The sequence below is a fragment of the Actinia tenebrosa genome, unplaced genomic scaffold, assembly GCF_029948245.1.
Source record: "Actinia tenebrosa isolate PJP-AT-01 unplaced genomic scaffold, QUT_ActTen_1.0 PGA_scaffold9__36_contigs__length_13948895, whole genome shotgun sequence".
In the NCBI taxonomy this organism is placed as follows: domain Eukaryota; kingdom Metazoa; phylum Cnidaria; class Anthozoa; order Actiniaria; family Actiniidae; genus Actinia; species Actinia tenebrosa.
The window spans coordinates 5,496,733-5,516,644 of NW_028292586.1; the positions used below are offsets into that span (position 1 = coordinate 5,496,733).

The 19,912-nt window shown below is 35.8% G+C and overlaps 3 protein-coding genes and 1 long non-coding RNA gene across 7 annotated transcripts in view; 2 read left to right on the forward strand and 2 right to left on the reverse strand.

Annotated features, from left to right (window-relative positions):
* LOC116305340 (uncharacterized) overlaps nt 1-4,965 on the reverse strand; it is a 23,338-nt gene extending 18,373 nt beyond the window's left edge. The window contains exon 1 of one of the 2 annotated variants that reach the window (XM_089025217.1): nt 4,557-4,965. The gene's annotated coding sequence lies outside the window, so the exon portion shown is untranslated. Of the gene's footprint in view, nt 1-460; nt 566-4,556 lie in introns of those variants that run through there. The other variant, XM_031715236.2, reaches the window with a different exon arrangement.
* Nucleotides 1-14,623, forward strand: part of LOC116305341 (tRNA wybutosine-synthesizing protein 3 homolog) — a 26,062-nt gene extending 11,439 nt beyond the window's left edge. The window contains exons 1-8 of one of the 3 annotated variants that reach the window (XM_089025219.1): nt 10,769-11,019; nt 11,113-11,184; nt 11,494-11,592; nt 11,917-11,988; nt 12,480-12,548; nt 12,992-13,056; nt 13,189-13,244; nt 13,918-14,623. In XM_089025219.1, coding sequence (XP_088881345.1) covers nt 10,855-11,019; nt 11,113-11,184; nt 11,494-11,592; nt 11,917-11,988; nt 12,480-12,548; nt 12,992-13,056; nt 13,189-13,244; nt 13,918-13,976 — 657 coding nt within the window. In that variant the 5' untranslated portion in view covers nt 10,769-10,854 and the 3' untranslated portion in view covers nt 13,977-14,623. Of the gene's footprint in view, nt 1-10,768; nt 11,020-11,112; nt 11,185-11,493; nt 11,593-11,916; nt 11,989-12,479; nt 12,549-12,991; nt 13,057-13,188; nt 13,245-13,913 lie in introns of those variants that run through there. The other 2 variants (XM_031715238.2, XM_089025220.1) reach the window with 2 other exon arrangements.
* On the forward strand, nt 3,689-4,920 carry LOC148904589 (uncharacterized). The gene is made up of 2 exons (XR_016118905.1): nt 3,689-4,109; nt 4,525-4,920. It is a non-coding gene; the product is annotated as an uncharacterized LOC148904589 (long non-coding RNA).
* Nucleotides 14,316-18,920, reverse strand: LOC116305339 (cyclin-dependent kinase 9). Its single transcript, XM_031715235.2, has 4 exons — nt 18,740-18,920; nt 18,575-18,659; nt 18,356-18,446; nt 14,316-16,554 (listed from the first exon to the last, which is right to left on the reverse strand). The coding sequence occupies exons 1-4, from the start codon at nt 18,826-18,828 to the stop codon at nt 15,701-15,703; spliced, it is 1,119 nt and encodes a 372-aa protein (XP_031571095.1). The 5' UTR covers nt 18,829-18,920; the 3' UTR covers nt 14,316-15,700.
* Nucleotides 18,921-19,912: the final 992 nt, after the last annotated feature.

The window sequence follows — 19,912 nt, forward strand, 5'->3', positions numbered from 1 at the left end:
TCTATAAACGTTTGAAACAAAAACAGGCGTTTGTCACGCACAAACCTCAGCTCCGAAACTGAAGGCTATTTCACGCTCTTGTGTTTTAGAACATGGCGATATAAATTCGTATTTGGCATTGTTAGATGCAGTATTTGTATCTCGCACCCTATTCATTACATAAGATCATTTGATAAAAACAACTTCATATTATTTTGCTCTTCTCCCAGAAGAATAAAGCCAGTTATCGTAAGAAATTTCAAGGTAAAATTATACCTAACGCTAGCCACTTCAAATGAAACTATTTCAGTTGAAAAAGTATATTTGATGAACTATATTTGATGTACCTTCGAACCCAGGAATGAAGAAAGAAAGTATTTATCGATTGAGTCCCTTTTGGGCTAGACACACGGGATTTAAATTCTGACCCCAATTTTCTTCAACTCCGACATGCTTATTATAAATACGATATCCAACTTACTCTATAATTGATCAGTAACGAAGAGAGGTCCAGATATCAGTAGATTTTAGTTGCTGTAGAACAGAGACCAGGCTTGGATTCTGTCTGTGTACGACTGATGTGAGTATGTGTAAGAGCAGTAACTCATTAGTTGCCCTAGGGATACACAGTAGGGCTACCATCTAAATCATATATGCACGTTGCTTCAATTTGCTATTGATTCGCTCAACGATATTGCCTGAGGCTAAAATTAACTATTCGATGCACCGCCACACAACACCGCAGAAAAAAAACCTCTCAATAATAAACTTAATGCCTGAAACAAACCTCGCTTTTTTTAAAAATCTTAGTTCGAGAGAATTGAAACTTTGGAATGACTCTAAAAATATTGGCTTCAGTAAGTCTAAGTTTTTTTTAAAATATAAAAAGACCAAGCAACACCACTCAAGGGGCTTTTCTGAGAGTCTTGGTCACAAATGAATGATAAAGAAAGCTAGGTTGCCTGAGGCAATAAATTAAATGAAACCTTGTGAACATGGCGCGGAGCCTTTCTACCGGTTCCCTGGGGATAGCCCCGGGTCAAATCCATCTAGAAAAACCATTAGTGTTTGTAACTTGCCCGTTGGTGGATTACCGTAAGCCACACACCTACTAGTCTGTGCGGCCATCAATAAATGCATCTAGATTCTAGAAGCCAGGCTATAAACAAAGATGAGAGGGAGTAAAAGTTCCTATTAAGTGCTTATAATTTCCAATCTTTTAAAAGCGGATTAAGTTTTATAGCGCACAAGATTGGACATGCAAGCGACCAACACCTCGAGTATTTCTTAATATATATATTTTTTTATCTTTTAGAGATTATTTATTTCTCTTTTATATGCAGCAAGCCCCAAGGATACGAAAGCTAATTTCCGATTAAATAAGACAAGAATATTAAAATAGGAATAATGAATCAACCTACAGGGGACTTGAAGCCGCAAGGTTTTATTTTGTCATAAATATTTTTAGAGGGAAAGTTACACAATTGAATTTTTTTTACTTGAGTAAGCTTCGCATTTCTTTCCTTTGTGTAGCGTGTGCATTGTCACACCCAACAATTCAGTCAAAAACCTAAACAAGTAATACTTACAAGGTACCTATGAAACGATGGCGGAGTTACGTTGTAGAACCCTTTTAAATGAAAGTATCTTTGACGGGAGGCTAAAAGGAAAGTATTTTTAAAATCACTCTTTCCTCAATGGCATTTGTTGGCCATTTCTTTTATATTATCCCGTTAGTCTCGCATCTAAGATTGATTATAAAAGAGAATCTTATTTTAGCAAAATTGGAACTAAAAACTTGAAGGAAATTTAATATTAGAGGTATTAAGACTGACTTGATATTGTACTTTTCAAAGGACCGGTATCTGGCAATAAACTTCGGTTGCTGGTCGGCCTAATAAGAGATTAAAGTCGTCGGCGATTGCTTCCATGGCATCGGACTGCGTTGGAAGTTGAAAAGGCTCTTTATAAAAAACGTCGGTTTTTCTCGTAATAAAAAAAACAACTCTAAAAGAAATATAGTTGAAAGTTAACCTAAGGCGATACTGATCAAGCAAAGATGACAAGCTAACTTGCTTTAGCTTTGCATGATGGAGGCCGAAAGGTTGATACTACGCATGCGTGGTATATATTTCAAGCTTCGCCTTAAATCGTACTAAGCACGCTATCAGTATTCGTAAAAGCGACAATGAACGACAATAAAGGAAAACCAACTTCAATAAGAGGACTAGGTGGCTAGAAAAAAGGATTTATCAGTTTACCAAGGGAAGCCACTCCTGGTTGAGCGAGCTAATTATAGCACGAACGCACTTCAAGTTCCTGTAGGTAATTCGGTATTCAACCCGCGCCGAAAAGGAATTGTTTGGTCTGGGTATTTCCTAATGATGTTGTGTGTGATATGCCGCGATAGTTAAGCATGACAAATTTATAGTTACTTAATATAATAATTATTGTGACGCCATGCCATATTTGAACTAAATATACAGAAAAATGAATAAAAAATAATAATAATAATAAATGAAAAACTAAGCGATGATGGAATAAATAAAGAAATTAACCAAGCAAAAGATAAGGCATATATCATGAAATTGTATTACAAAAAATATATAATTTTTTCAATATTTACTCGTGAAATATAATTTTGCATATAGAGCCCACTCCTTGTCGAAACTGAAATAATCCGAGTTACTGATTATATTCCTAACCTTTTTTGTCTAAAACTTGTCCTATCACTTACGTCAACCTATAATACATCGTTATCGTTTTTATCGTCAACCTTTTGCTCAGAATTCTCTAGTTTCGAGTTCTCTGTTGCTCAAGAGCAACCCCGTTTTTGTGTGAAATATTCACGTGTACCAGTAACGGTCCGTGAAATTTCAAGGTGGTTTGTATTGTTGAATTTTTTACTTTGCCGTTGGTATTTGTGAATATCCTGACTCTGATACGAGGCTAACCCTGTGTAAATGAGTCAAGGAACACAGCGGTATTTGAATAATTCGAAAATGGTCGATTCTCTGACGTCTTTCTGCTTCGTATGGGTACGAGTTGGTTTATAATAGTCTCGTACCCAGACCCTAATCGTGTGTCATCTTAGTCATGCTAGTATATTTTTCTGATTACACCGTCACTTTGGCACGGTGGGTTTCCCTCAGGTTGGGTTTCCTGTTCGCGTCGTTATATTATCACTGTTCACCACTCACACGAAAAGTTCTATTTTTTGATGATTGACCAGACACGGAAAAGCTACGTAATTTGAATTAAAAAGATATTTCTGTAAAACATTTTCTATTTGACTATGGCAGTTCTTTGCTATGTTCGACCAGAGTTTATCAAGGTTTCAAGGGGAAAAAATAGATAAAAAGCACTAGAAAATTTTGTTCGCGCTCACCTTTGCTTTCCTATATAATTGCCATTTCTCTACTTTCACATCACCATAATGCCTTGCGTCTTTGGGGGTAACCAATCAAAAAGCTATCCCAAATTGAAAGGTTTCTCAATTGAATTTATACTATACCTGCTTTTATCTGTACAATACTGATTATCAGTTTATTCCAAGTTACTTTTGCGCGTACAGATCATCAAGTTTTTTGGTCTTACAGAAAATGTATTGACTTACGAAATTTTTCTTAAAGATTACCTTAAACGTCTTCAAGCTTCTATCTTTTTCTGTTTTTTACTTCTTCATTTTATTTTTGGATACCAAACAAGTGTAACCGGCGGCAAGGCGCTCAGCTATGAATCAGATTGCAAGTGGTTTTGACAAAAGAATTTATTGAAAAATTCACACAACTTTACAATACACGAAAAAAAACGGGAACGAGATTACAGGATATCTCTAATGAAAACAAGAAAAATATTTACAATGAGATAAAATAAATTTGTAGCTTATCTAAATAGCTAAAAAGTTATGAATAAAATACAGTTTTGCTGGATATAAATAGAAACGGAAATACGTAAATTACGTCACAGGTAATTTGAATATTGCATACTGATTAGCAGTGTTTACAATACGCGAGTGAAAATTACTAGGTTGCAAAGTTTAATGTACAAGTCGGTAAACCGTTTAAAATGAACTAAACCAATGGAAAAAGCAATAGGAAAAATTGACTAGAGGTTAACTATGGCTTTAGGTAAGTATTTTAACCTTTGTTTATGACAAACTAAGAATTACACGGTTTACTGAACACGCGGTCGCGACAATGACCTTGAGTGTAGAGTTTAAGTAGCGAACAAATTAAAGGTTGGAAAGAGAAGGTCTTTTATCCCGCAGTTAAGGCTATTTATCGTAGTAAAAAGGTTAAACAAGCGAGTAAGGCGGTAGCGATCCTATAGTAAACGTTTTAAAGAGTTTAAAAAGACAAGATACACTCAGCGTGATTACTAAATTACTACTGCGTGAATAACTTTGTACTAAATTACGCGCTAATGCGACTAGAATTACTACAACATGAAACGAATGCTTAACAAATATGTAGAAAATCTAAGCTATAAAATATAATGACTAGTTAACGATATGAACATAGATTTGTCCTAAATCTATCCTAGGTAAAAGTGTAAAAGGCTGCAAAGATTCATACCTTTACATCGTAGAGAATTCCTTGTCTTGATATGTGAAAATATCCGTAGACAACGCAACGTCTTCAAGAACTTTTACTACACTGATTTAAGCTTAGTTTGGGCCTATTTTTATGGAAAAAACCTGCATTCTTAAGACCTTACACATCCTATGCAATGTTGCACGCCCTAGGCGCAAACAGGATGTCCCAAACACGAACTTACGTAAACAAGCGCCAAACCTAGGCATGACTCACTGTAATGTAATTACGTACGGAAATTATTTCTTGCTTACGCATTTTCCACGCAAACAGTTAACTAAAGAATTACATTCCTATGTGTACACGAGGCATTCCTAATTAAAAATATAGATTTATGACTAAATAATTACTGTCCGAAATAGTGTCTTTTGACTCTGTCACACAAGGTATTGTCAACATTGTCTGATCAGCCTTCAGCAAAATAAGTGGGTTTTTACCCTCTGGTTACCTAACAAAGACGCAAGGATTATGGGGATGTGAAAGTAGAGAAAGGTAAGTAATGTCGCTCTTATGTATATATACTCTTTTATTCACTTTCATCTAAATTGGGCTCCCTGCGCTAGTAAATAACGCTAGTCGTTATAAGGCGTTCTTCTTCAACTGAAGTCGCGGTATAACACGAGAATATTCGCCAAGGTAAAGATGTTTTGCTTTTACATGCTTTAGTGGATGATCATTTATGGGCAACTGAGATTTCAAAGCTTAGTCCCAAGAGCCTGCGTTAGTCTACTGGTCAGTATCACGGTTTTCCGGTACCGGAAAGAACATGAAGCTAGCATCGACATGCCCAAGGATCACGTGATGGTGAAACGCCTAACCTCATGATTTCGTCCAGTTCTAAAAATAAACAATGATCATTTTGTACTTTTTACTTTGGATTTCTCAAAATATAAAATCTTGTAATTGATTATTATTACTACGTGTTTTTCCGTGATGTTTTTTGGACTTTGAAGAACAATCGATTCTTTAGCCATGCTTATTTTTTTAAAGTAACTGGTTATAAGTAAACTGCTCACTTATTATTTCGTCATTAAATAATTTAGCACCATGAGTATTAAACTTTAAAGTCTAAGGGCTGGTTCACACTTCAACATAAGCATAAAAATAAGCATAAGGAACATAGTACTATTGTCATTCTTATGCTTATGCTTATGCTTGTGCATATTCTTTGTGCAAGCTCGGTTCACACTTGTGTTTCTTATGCTTATGTTTATACTTATGCTTATGTTAAAGTGTGAACCAGCCCTTTTAACGGGACGATAAACACCTTCGAATTCTAAATCAGTAGCTTAGTCTTTCAAAATATAGACTGTGTAAAGTGAAAAAGAAAGCCTATAGTTGATTGAGGGGGAGAAAAAACTCCTCAGACTCTGAAATAATATACCCGTTCTATAATACTCAACTTTTCCAGTACGTTTTAACAATGTACCATTAATTAATACGTGATCACTTAACAATAAAGTACCAGGTATTATCCATCGAAAATAAATTGCTTTGTTTGCACTCAAAAAAGGTTTAAAGTCCCTCGCTTAAAATCCACTTAAACTCTTATACTATTAGATTACTTTCCACGACTTTTATCCGATATACGTTCATTGATGCCTAATGAAAGGCTAATCTAGAAAATTCGGGTTCGTCAAAATAAATATTTATAATTTACAGTAAACACTTTTCGTGATGTTTGTAATACATTTATGTTGCCGGTTAAAGTGTATATGACACGAAAAAATTTTAGTGTTAAGAATGTGTAGTTTATTGGCATTAATAAGAATATCATGGTTAAATTTGTTCCAAAAACGCATTTCTCTAGAAATTCAAGAAAGTTTAGCACAAGTTGTGACGTCATTTTGTTTACAAGTCTCCAGATTTAGTTGCAAATACATGAAATATGTTTGAATATAGAAACTTAATTTCAAGTAGTACACTTTTCAATTTCCCAACATTGGAAGAGTACTACGTAAGCTATCAAATGAAGCTGACTAAAATATGTCTTTTGTTGTTAATTTATATGAATTACAATTTATATTTAGTACATTACTACTGAATCTAGAGTACGTGTCAACAAAATGACGTCTCAAATTGGGATTAACTTTCTCAAATATCTCAAGAAATAAGCTTTTGAAACAAATTTCATTACGATATATTTATTATTACTAACAAACTATACATTTTAAATGATGGAATGTTTTCGTGTCATATACACTTTAAGGACTTTTAACTTAAAACCCACTCGAAAACGCAGATTTGCAGTTTCTTTCATTCTTGCTGAGAGTGCAAAAGCTCGTCAATCGTTTGCCAAGTTTTTATATTATTGTAAGCTGAAAAAAATCCCCTGGTCTACTGACTCACATGATTGACTGGAAGACTCTAGAAGCTTGTTTACTGTTAATAATCGGTGATTTGCATATAAACGGCCTCCCATATGTGACGTGCCTTTATGATACAATAATAGCAGTCAAATATCAATTGTTGAAGGTCACAGCTTCACACTTATCGTGTGTGCCTGACAAGAAAAGAGATTTGGTTGTCTTCAAATCTAATGGTACCATACTATACGTATATCAACCAAGGTTCAAATGGTTTCCGCGATGGATGATAATGCTATCTATTTCGCTGATGATGAGTCGGGGTACGACTCAGGATCTGCCTTAACCGAAGAAAAGGGTTATAGAGATGTCCAAGTGGAAGAAAACGAATGTATTTACGATAAAGACTGGATCATCAAAACCCAGGGAGCTTTGTCATCACTTTTACATTCGAGGTTACTTTCTCGACTTGATGTGGCTGCTAAAAGAGGAGAGCTTATGGTTAGGAAAGGCTCTGTTAAAAAAAACGTGAAATAACTCAAGGGATTGGCATTGCCGCAAGAGTTTAGAAGGAAAACTACGCGAATGCAGCATAAAGCTGGCCATACTACAAGCCATATGTAGACCAAGAATCGAAGTCTATCTCTACACACAGAATACTTCAAATCTGTGCTTTGCAATTCAAATCTTTTTGAGTGAATTCAAGGACGTGATGAAACCTTTCTAGAATCTTCCATCCAACGTTTCCAGACATTTGGAGATCTCAAAATTAACACGCCAATAGACCAGATAAGGTTAATGAACATTCACGGTAGAGTTCGTCGAATAAGCTTCCTGACATGAAATACATTTATGATGAAAATGAACAATTGCCTTTGCAAGGGGTTTTCGATTAATATTCCACGTAAAAAAAGGTTCAAAATTATGCTGAAAGGCACAAGATCTTCGTGACTATTAAATGTAATATATATTTTTTTAAAGGTGTGTACTCGGTCACGTATCGTATATCCAAAACATTTTCGTTTTGAGTCAAATGTAAGATAACTTTTTAAAATAATATTTTAAATAAAAAATATCTGAGTTTGTTGTTGAATCCTCCTTCGCCGTATTAATTTTTGGTCATGTTAGCGTCTGTTATTCTTAATTACAAAATGTAATGCCAATCATTTTAGACAATTTTTCATCGTCACAGCACGCTCCGAGTTTCATTTTCGCTAGACGAATATTCTCGTTCAAAAAAATTACGTTCCAATTCTATTAGGCATAAATATTCAAACAGCCGAAGAAGAACAAAGATTGTTCCAGTGACAGTGAGAAAATAGCTAATGCTTCCTAAAACTCGCCCAATATCAGCGTCATGTATACACATCGTGGTCTTAATCTAATTTGGAATGAGGTGTATTGATTGAACAGTCAAGGCGAAAAAAAGTGTTACCCTGCTAGCCGAGGTAACATCGTGGTCGTAATCTAATGTGGAATGAGGTGTGAATGGAACAGTCAACGAAGAAAAGTGCTACCCTGCTAGCAGAGACATTTTTCTGCCCTCCGTTTTGTTCGTAGGTCTCCCCGACCAGCCTGCTCTCTGCTCTCAGGGTAGAAAAAGTGTTAACGTATAGTACCATCCAAAACATTGTAATACTAACACATATTACTTAGAAATCAAATATGACAATTATTTACTGCAAATGGCGGCCAACTTTTTTTTCTTCGGCTAATTAAAGTTGTTTTACGAATGATAGTTATTTAATGCTACATTTGGCCCACGCGTCTTACAGCGCATAATCGGAATGTCACCATACTCCTACACAAACCACTATAAAGCGTTAAAATTCTCATAGTATTGAAAAATTATTTATTTATTTTCTTTGCGGGATTTTTTTAATTTTAATCAGGACATGACGAGATCAAGCGGAAGTATCCAAGCAGAGTTCAAATTCAGGGAAACCCCCGCGCGTTCACGTGCCAAGCACAACGGGGCAGATTGTCTTACAGTTTAGCTGACATCTCGCCCTTTTCAAAAGGAGCTAAGAATAGTTCCTGGTAATATGAACTGGATGGTATTTCTATTTTTGTCTTTGAGTTTAATCATTACAAGAGTTCAACGATCTAAAAAGTGAGTGGGCCCAAAACTGACCTCTGAGGCAAACCTTAACTAAACTGAGACTATTCTGAGTTTTTTAAAATGAATCCAGGCTATAAGTGTTGCCAGGCATTTAATTCTTTACAATTTATCCACATTCATGATCACATGACTAGTACAGATATCTGGGCCTGGTTGAATTAAGGGTGGATAGTGCTATAAGACAGATATATATTTTATCCAGTGGATAAATTTATTAGAAACAGCATGAACTTCAGTATCCAGTACATAATGACAAACTGGGCCCTGGGTTTTTGTCTTCCATCAATTAAAAATATCAACTAAGACTATAAGTGGAAATTTTATTTAACGGAAGTCAAAACCCAATACTAAAAATGGGTATACCCTTGGCTTTCTAATAAAAAGTTTCACAATAGAGAGTAGGTCCCTTGCTAGGGGTGGTTCGATGGTTTACCCCCCTCCCCGCCTCTTTCCCTTTCAGGAGAATGAAATAATGTTTAGTGCTTTTTAGTTTTAAAAGAAATGGCATAACTAAGATTGGTAGAAAAACGAACCTCCCCTTTCAAGGTCCTAGTGATGGGCCTGATGCGTAAAAGCCAATGCTATAGCCCTAGCCCAGGACCTCAAGAATTCGCTAGCATACACCAAATTGAAATATGGCAATCATCTTGAATAACTGTTGTTCTGTACTGACTAGCGACTGACAAGCCTCTCATATGTGTCAAGAATGCTTTTGTGTTTCTATGTGAACACAAGGCTAGTCAGTCACTAGTCAGTGTAGAACAATAAATATTCAAATTGGTCACCATATTGGAAGGGAGGGGTGGGTGGCTTTGTCAAATCAATAACCACTGCACTGTCTAAAGAGTAGAGAGTTCAAAGCAAATTTCTGACAGGTAAGAAGAAAAACTTGTTACCCTTCTCTGTTTGTAAATTCTGTGGCGGTAGTGGTAGTCTTGGTTGGTGGGGAGCCAAAATTGAAAGATAACTGTTTCCTGAATAAGTACTGTTGGAGGCAGTGCACTGAAGTGTCCACTCAGTGATGAAAGAGAGCAGCTTAAAACCAGAGAAACTACTTATATGGGCCATAACTGCTTTTCGGCTTTCAATATCTTTTTATCCCATACTTCCTGATAAACGTTTCTCATCCTTTCATTTTCACTAGATTTTTTTTCAAATTCAGTTAATCTTCTAGGCACTAGATTCCATTCCAGATATTAAGTAAGCTTTGCACATCAAATTCTAGCCCTTCAAATCCTGGTCGTTCGTGCATTCTACAGTTCAATCCCAAGCATCTCCATCTTCATAAAAAGTGAGAAGTCCCATCACTAGGTACAACCTGTGGCTTGATATACCCAATTCTCTCTTGTACTTTGGCTATTCTTTCTGATTCGTTCAACATTGCAGTGTCTAGCGTATCGTTCAATACTGCCTTCTTCTCGCTGCCTGATTCAGTACTTTTTGTCCATCTTTCTTTAGCTTTTTCGTATTCATCCAGGTCATCTCGCTTTAGTTCTATTCCTAGTAGGCTTTCTACGTAGCATTTTCAAGCTTTAAGGCTTGAAATTTTCAATATTCTAAAAGCAAACGAAGACAAACTTTAGGTAAACATTTGGCGCGAACTTCTGATCAGCTCGGCCACAGGTAACCCACAGGGAATAATCGATATTTTAAATGTCTGATGTACAAAAACTATATATGTTTACCTAAAACCAAAACACAGACTACCCTAATGCTATATATCCAATTCATGCTATAGTATTCTGATAAGGTTTACTTTAAATTCTATACAACATTAAAATTGAATAAAATTTATTTTTCACTAAATAATGTATGGGTTACCTGTGGAAAAACTGGAATCGCTTGAGCCAAGATGGCGGACTTTGATAAACAAAAAGAGAAGAGTCTGTCGCAGGCTGATTTAAGTAAGAAAGGCAGCATAGACGAACATATTCTTGAATTGGTACAGTATATCAATGGCCTAGATAATTATTTCACTACAAGTTCCTGTTCTGGAAGAATTTGTGTATTTTCTGAGGTAAAAAATTAAGGCTTAAAGTTTTTAGGCTGCAGACTTCATTTGGGAGGAAGAGTTGTACTTTTATACGTGTAACTCTTCTGTATTTTTTAGGATTCAGAGCACAAAAAGAAGTCTGGAAAATGGTTATTTATATCACATAACAAGATAGAGCTACAGTCACTTGTGAGTTGTATGGGTAGGTTTTTGGGGGGTAGGGGAGGGGGGAGGGGAAGGGAGAGGAGGGATAAGAGGAACCAAATTAGAACCCACAAATAATTTGACAGTTGCCTTGTATCGGATTGTGCAAATCCAACCCCTTCTAGTTATTAGCCCACATTTAATTATAATCTTGCATTAAATATGACATTGATGACGCATACGGTAAAAGATTGACTGGGAAATAAAAGAAAGAAAACACCATTTCCTTCGTTACGGTAGTACTGGAAGCTCTTCCAGCATGCATTAACACTGATCTTTGTATCTTTCTTGTAGTTATTATCTTTAGACGTCAGTGAAGGAAATGCTGTCTTTAAATTTGAACCCTTTGTTCTTCATGTCCAGTGTAAGACAATAGAGGATGCACAATCATTGGTAATGTCTCTTAATTTGGTTTTGCCTAATCTCATTGCCATTTGTAATAATATGTGTTTTGGGGGTAGGAGAGCAAGGAATAATATTTATTGATGTTATTGGGAAATTATTCACATCATAACAAATGAAGGTTGTGTCTGCCCCCATAGTATAAAATGACAAATTTTACAAATTCATGGTGTGATCATCATCAGGGTCGACAACAAGGACTTCAAGGCTCTGGCAATGTGTATGGGGCCAGCAACCTCATCACATATTATTTATTGCTATAGAAACTGACACAAAGGATATCTCAGTATGATACATTGCTTTTATTTTTCATAGTTGAGAAATGCACTCGAGTCTGGCTACAAGAATTCTGGAATCGTTGTTGGAAAAAAGTCTCGTTTCATTTTGGTAAGATCCTATAAAAGTGTGATTAATTGATACAAGTAGCTTATGCAGCTAGTTTTCACCCCACTTTGGCAAAAACATGAGACATGAAATGATTAATTGTGTTTTAAGGACTAAAAATGATACCTGGTGAATGAACAGTGTCTGGCTAAAATTGGCACTTGTCCAGTCAAATGCCTCTATGCTGGTCCACTTGATCTTTCACATTGACTGGTCACATGTTTATCAGTCTGATGGGATCAGTTATCATGTCCAAACACAGATTGACCAGCCATCATACCCTAGCCCTCCTTGACAAAGAGTAGACTTACTCCAAGCCAAACTCTCCGAAACCCATATCAGTCACAAGCCACTTCAATATTGGAGCACTTCAATAAGTCCATAAATTATAATAAAAAATGCTCTAGTATTTCTTGTTTTCAGTTTAGGTCACAGCATTTTATTTTGGGTTGGAATTGCTTGTTGATAATTTTTTTCACACAATACTTTTATAGGCAGTGAGGAGTACACAAAGCATGGAAGTACCTATCATTCACAGAGGAAAACTTTTGGTATCAAATGAAGTGAGGATTTTTTTATTTTAAAATCACTTATCAATTAATATAAATTATTCCCTGGGGTAGCTATCCCATATCCCTAAACATGCAAAGACTGTTATCCATAATTAGCAGCAAATTTCTGCATTTATCGGGAAGCACTGGTGGTGTGCGCTGCATGCTAATGCTCCACCTCTCACCAATGCGGCCCGAGTTAGAGTTTTTTCGATCTCGATGTCGTACGTGAGTAGAGCTTTGAGGCTTTTTCTCCGGTTTCTCCAGTTTTCCTCCCTCCTCAAAAATCAACTTCTAAATTCTAATTTGATCTTTGGGCTTTCACTTAGTTTGGAGGCTAGCTCTGTTGTGATTGTCCCACGCTGTGATACTACAGCAAAAAGCTTTGTAGATTTTTTAGATTTAATTTCTACATTTAATGTTTGCATGAACTATAAGCCTTTTTTATTTTGCAGTATATCAAGTACTTGGTAGAAATTGCAAATAATAAAATGGATGAAAATTTAACAAAAATAAAGAGGTTTGTTTAATATCTGAAATGTCGTTCTTTTTTAACCATGTTTGCTACTGTCAATATTACCCAGATTTTAATTAACAAAGTAAATTATACAACTCTGCACTTCCTGAACTATTTTTCTTATGTTGATTGTAGATTTTTTAATAATTTAAAGACATTAAGGGAAACTGTCAAGAGGAGCTGTCATAAAGGTAAGTATAGCTGAGAAAAAGGAATGAATGAAATGAAGGCAGGATTGCAATGAAAAAATTGAATGCCGAATGGACTAAATAGTGTGGAGAATATTTGCAGTTCCAGAAAATATCATACCCCACCCACAGAGAGAATTGCAAATACTGAAGGGAAGTGGGTAAGAGGAGGAAGTTCCTGGCGAAAGTGGAGTCCCTTTATAAATTCCCTCAGTGGTCAGGGTATGGATATTTTCTTGCATATGCACTGTCATTCCATTCTTATTAAACGTAATAAGGGGGTGAACGAAGATGAATATATTAATGTCATGCTTTTTAGTATGAATCAATCAGGGTTCTTGCTGAGGTAACCACTTAAAATTCAAGGACCCAGAAATGAATTTTCAAGGAGTATGTTCAGCTAAATATGCCAAGTTTTTACACGGTGGTTGCAAATGGCCGACTTTCAGATTTCCAGTCTATCTGACTAGATCTATTTCAGAACCATGCAAGTAATGATCAAAGCAAAAATTCAAGTTTTCAAGGAGTTTCCCTAACATCATAAAATTCAAGAGCTTTTCAAGTGCCCTTGACAACGTGAATTAAATTCAAGGAGTTTTCAAGGAGTTTAAGGAGTAGCACGAACCCTGATCAATGTATTTTATAAGGCCTGATAAACTTCATCTTTTCCAGGAAGGAAGAAACCAGACAGTCCTACTACACAAGAAAAATCAGAGCCACAATCTATACATTTAGGAACAAGAGAACTTGACCATATGGAGCAAGATAATGATATAGAAGACTGTTTAGCAGATTTTTATGAGCATCATATCAGCTAGCAAACTCTTAGAATGTAGAAAAATGTCAAAATCACACACAACCTAAGACCAAGATCTGGGCTTGTGATTCAATTTATTGGTTGATAGCTTGTTAGCTTGGGTGCAATGTTTTCCCATTTGAGATTAAGTCATTCCCTTAGTTGTATCCATATTCATGATTGCAACAGTTAAACAAAACAATCATACTCTAGGGAATAACATGGTATGAAATAGGAAAAGAGACCATTGACAAAAACCAAAACAAGAAACAGAATAATAAATTTTGTAATCTTTAATTTTATACAAAGATTGAATGTACATGGACATTCCGAAGTTGAGAACAAGTAACAACCTAAGATAACTCTTTGTCTGTCTATACTTGCTGTTATAAATGCATTTATAGAGAATGTGTACTGAATTTACTTGAAATTCAAAATGTCTTTTATCAGCCAGCTGACCATCTATCAGTGTTTGCAGCTAAGTTCCAGTCACTCTTTCAGGAGATAAGATAATGATGAAAGATAAAATGTCGTTACTGAAACTCATTACCAAAAATTGTAAAATTGAATAAACCTATTGAACATGTTTTCAGAGTTGAAAGTTTTTTATCATTGTAAGACACTGCCAGTTCTGTCAATGGACTAATTTCATGATACGGCAGCCATCTTGAATCGTAATGCATTATTGGGTATTCAGGGGGCAAATATTCTTTCTTTGCACATGAAGTCATAGCTGCTATATTGTCAAAGTAGTCCATCGTATTTAGTCTAATTAGATTTGCGTGTATATGGACAAAAAGAACTGGATTATAAATACCTTCCCTTATCATGACATAACTGGTATATATACTTACTACAGGATCACCCATATTGTTTACTATCAATCACGCGACTTTTTGGAGTTGACTGGGCGGCAATTAATATAAAATTAGAAAATTTAAGGCAAAATAGTTCTCAAAGTATTCTAGAGTAAAGTCATTTAACCCGTGAAATAGATATTAGACTAATACGCTTTAGTAGACCTTAATTGTATTGTTTTCTTTTGTGTCTATTTGACTATTACACTGTTGACAAATAATTTATATTTTACGGGTTAAATGCTCTGTGATTCTGACTTTTTCTACTTTTCAACCTCCAAGATCTTCCAAGCCTATGAATGTTAATTACCCCCCTGTCAAAACATAATTATTACTTATTAAGTGACGTCTATTGATGAGTATAGGGTTCTTGTAAAAACTTGGGTTTGCATTAGTTTAATCCTATGCCTTCGAAAATTACATTTGCATTTGGATAAAAGTATACATACAATTACATATACCTAGTACTCCATAGTCATAACATGAATAATTAACTACAGTAATGAATGCTTTATATTCATTTAAACTTTCTACACTGCAATATTTGTATCTCCAATCCAATAGGAGAAAGTGCAATATTTGTTTGACCTTCATTTTTTTGGTTGATACTTTTTTCTGTTGATTTCGTTTTCTTTTGTTTATTTTTTTGTTTTGTTTTTCATTCATTTTTCCATTTTTTTTTTTTTGTTTTTTTGTTGTTGTTGTAATATTTGTATTGAGGAGTTTAAAATGTCTTGGATTAGCAATTATAATATCCCCAAAAGTTTTTCATAAGTGCATTTTCAAAATCAAAAACAATAACTAATTTAGAAAATTCTGTCATACGTGGCGCTTTGCACATTGCCTTGTTGCGGTGCAACCCCTGGTTTGGGAGCAGCTGGCTGCCTTTGAGCACCATGTCTTGGCGGAGCCAAATATTCAAACATAGACTGGTTATGCATAGCTAATGTTCGAGTGAGATCAGTGGGCATAGGATCAGTCCAGAAGTAATCATGGTTAAGGGCAGAATCAGCATCCATACGCTGTGCAGGATCCAACGTCAACATCTTGTCAAGCAAGTCCAAAGCATGTTGATCTTTAACATATGTTCTAAGCCTTTCTTTAACTCGTCTCCTTTGCTGTTCTGGAAGAACCAACTTTTCATACAGCTCAAGCTTATCGACTCCTGGCCACACCTCTGGCGTAATAGATCCACACAAGTGGCATATCAAAGTCAGTTGGTTTTGTTCTGTGTTTCCTTGCATGATAGGTCGGCGAGTCCATAATTCTGCCATGATACAGCCTGCACCCCAAATATCAATCGGTGGTCCATAATTCCTTTCCCCAAGTAAAAGCTCTGGGGGTCGATACCATAACGTTACTACTCGGTTAGTGTACCTTTGCTTTTGTTCTTTGTTTATGTGAATTGCTCGTGCTAGTCCAAAGTCGGCAAGTTTCAAGATACCATTCTTGGTGATAAGAACATTTGCAGCTTTCATGTCTCTATGAAGTATCTTGTTGCTATGGATGAAGTACAGCGCATTGAGTAACATCTGACTGATCTTTTTCATCTCAGATAATGAGAACTTTACAGCAGGATTGTTTAATAGTCCAGCTAAATCATGCTCACAGAACTCAAACACCAAATAAATACTAGCTTTGTTGCGGTTGTAGGGTAAGGCTAAAGACAAAAAGAACAAAATTCCACATTAATACCATGCATCAGTTTTACCATCAATATTTTGGTTGTCAAACAAGTCTGCGCTTATAACAGAGGGCACAATTGCTAAATTATGAGTAATGGAAAATCTCTATTAGAGTGCAAACAATATATCCGTGAAAAATACTATATTGTTCGAAATGGTGCTAGTTAAACAAAAAAAAACAATAGAATTAGCATAAAATAGTGTAAGTTAGTATTATTAATATTTCACGGATATATTGTTTGCACTTTATCAGCTCTTGTGCATAAATTATCAATTTTTTTGTGCCCTCAAATCAACAATTTATTTTATCTATTTTTCATAAAGAAATTAAGAATTGAACCTAATGTTTTCAAAGTTTTCGAATTGCCCTCGTTTCTTGAAGAATCTGGCAATTATGAAAGAAATTAAAAACATGGGTGATACTTTAACATTACACAAGCCAACAACAATGGGACTCTGGTTAGACAGGAAAAGATTAAATCGAGGTTGCAAGGTACTGTACAATTTTTTAAATTTAGAAGGACCTTACAGCCTCAAACATAGCATCTTGTCTTGCCAGCGTATTGATATATCATGAAAAACAGTCAATAGACCATTTTCAAGTTCCAAATTACTGCTGTGTTTCTTGACTCATTTACACAGGGTTAGCCTCAATTTTGTTACAGGCTAACCCTGTGTAAATGAGTCTGCAATCAAGGAACACAGCAGTAATTTGGAACTTGAAAATGATCTATTATAGATATCTTTTAGATTTTGTTTTTCACAAGCATCATTCAAAAGTGTGATCACTCAATATTTTATGCTATTAATTGAATGCACCAAAAAAACTGACATTTTGAGGGCCGAGTTGCATTATGTTGATAGCTCAAGCAGAAATACTGTGTCAACAGTCTAGAAATGATATGAGAGTTTGCAGTGCCCTAAGTTTGATCAGCCCAGAGTTTATAGTGTTTCAGGATTCAATCTGAGAGATAGCAGTTCCCTGATTTTGATCAGCCCAGATGTTGTTACAAGGTTATGAGTTACCAGTGCCCTGACTTTGATTAGCCTTTGATGTAGTTTTATGGTTCCATCTGTGAGTTAGCAGTGTTCTGACTTTGATCAGCCTAGAGTTTGTTTCAAGGTTCAACAAAAATGGGTTGTGTGTACTAAAGACTGAGATATAGGATTTTGAAGTAGAGATGTTTTAGCCCTCAACTTTGGCCAGCCACAATCTTCAGTTAAGACTTTAGGCAAAATTTCTCCTAATATGGGCCAAACATCTGACCCAAACATCTGACCCAACCTCCCAGTAACTTTTGTGTAGGTTTGGCCATTAAATATCATTTTAGGACATATTTGGCAAATGTCAAATAAAAGTGTTTCTATAACATTGGTGGAAACACAAGGTTTTTTAGGGAAACATGACCATGAATTGCCATAGAAACATCTTGACTGACATTCATCAAAGGCTAGTTTGTCGCAGTGGTAAAATGTGCAATTCCATGTGTGTCTATTGAAAAAAGGAGTGAAATAACACACGACTAGCCCTGAGGCACAACTACTAGTTTCTCCACAAGGGTCTCTGGCTTCTACTATGTAGTGAAATTTTATTACATATTATTGAATTAATATTTTTGTATAGGAGATTGATGTCAAATAACTATGTAGTTTCTTTTATTTACTTTCGTTCAAGCAATATATAGAGCAGAAATATTAAACTATAGTAGGGATTATTTGGATAAAAAATTCCTGAAATTAGAAGAAAGAAGTTTGAAGAGGTCCATCTTTGCTCACCTTTGGTGCGGCAAATCTCTAACAAGTTGACCACGTTTTCGTGTTTAAGGAGCTGTAGGATCTTAATCTCCCTGAGAGCAGTGATTGGGAACTGAACAACGGTGCAAAAAACACCATTAATTCAGTAGAAAATAACCTTCATGTGGCACAAAAATATGCATGACAAACTACAAACGACAAACACGAACACAAGAATGATCAAATAAACTCTTTATATACCCCCTCTTTCTCGTTGTCCATAAGGACTTTCTTGAGGGCGACCACCTCTTTAGGATTTTTTCTGCTCCTGGCCTTGAAAACCTCGCTATAAGCGAAAACTTCGTTAGATTCTGAGAATTACTTCAAAAGGAAGCGAACAAAATGGCGGACAAACGCAACAATTACCCGAACGTTCCTTGGCCGATTTTGGCAAGTTTTTCGTATTTTGAGACTTCATGGCAGTACGGAAATTCATCTTTAGTATCTTTGCTCATGGGTATGAAGGATTTTCTAATGTTAAAGTGGGTTTTTGGCAAGAAAAGACAACCACGTTTTCCAACCACGTTGTCCTTCCTAAACCGGCAAAATGAAGGTCAAGGATAACAGAGGTCCCGGATGGTAGTTAGTTATTGCTCCCAGCATGCATCGCGAAACGAGTATCGTCACATACGAAGAAGAGCAGGGATTAAAAAGAAAATAGGAAAAAAAGAAAATAGGATAAGAATGGAATAAGCACATTTTTATGTCCGTCAAGTGTTGGATCAATCACGAACCTAACTATCGATCCAGAGAGTCATGTCTATAGCATTTGACACCAGATCTATTGATCTTTAGAGCCCGGAAATAAGTACGAAGACCCAGGTCCAAAGGACAGAAGAAAAAAACAACTTCCATAGAGGCGTAATGCCACTTTTATGACAATAAACTGTAAAACGAAATAAAGCAGATGCTTTTGCTGAGTTGCGTTGCGTTGCTTCCCAAATCAAAATCTATCAGCCCAGTCAGCTAACTATATTTTTTTCAGATTTTTTTCGTGCTAATACACTCGATAACACTACAGGGCCCACGTTAATGTTTGGAAAAGATCACGCAAATAAATAAATACAACTGCAATGATGCGCCGTGTCTGTGTCTGTCTGGAGTACAATGCTATACTGTTTTGTGTATCAAATAATAAATAAGTAAATAAATAATAAATAAATAGTGGGATTAACAGTGGAATCCACAGAGTTACTTCTTCCATTGGATTCCAATTGGTATTTACAAGTTGATTTTTACGGAGGGAGGAAAACCGGAGAACCCCGAAAACCCTCGAAGCACAGGAGAGAACCAACAAGTAAAAAGAAAACTATTAGAAAAACAGTTGTTAATCTCATTGAACTGATTATACAGATAAACAAATGTGTTTGAACACGTGTGTTATTGTGTAAGTTTGTAGTTCAATGGTGCGATGGACTTTGCCCAATCAGAAGTAGAGTGAGCATCCACACCTCCGACCACCCCTCCCCTACTATTGTTATTTCCAAAGCATCGTGGGTATTTTTAGTATTCCATTTTACTTGAATCACCGAGTAGTAG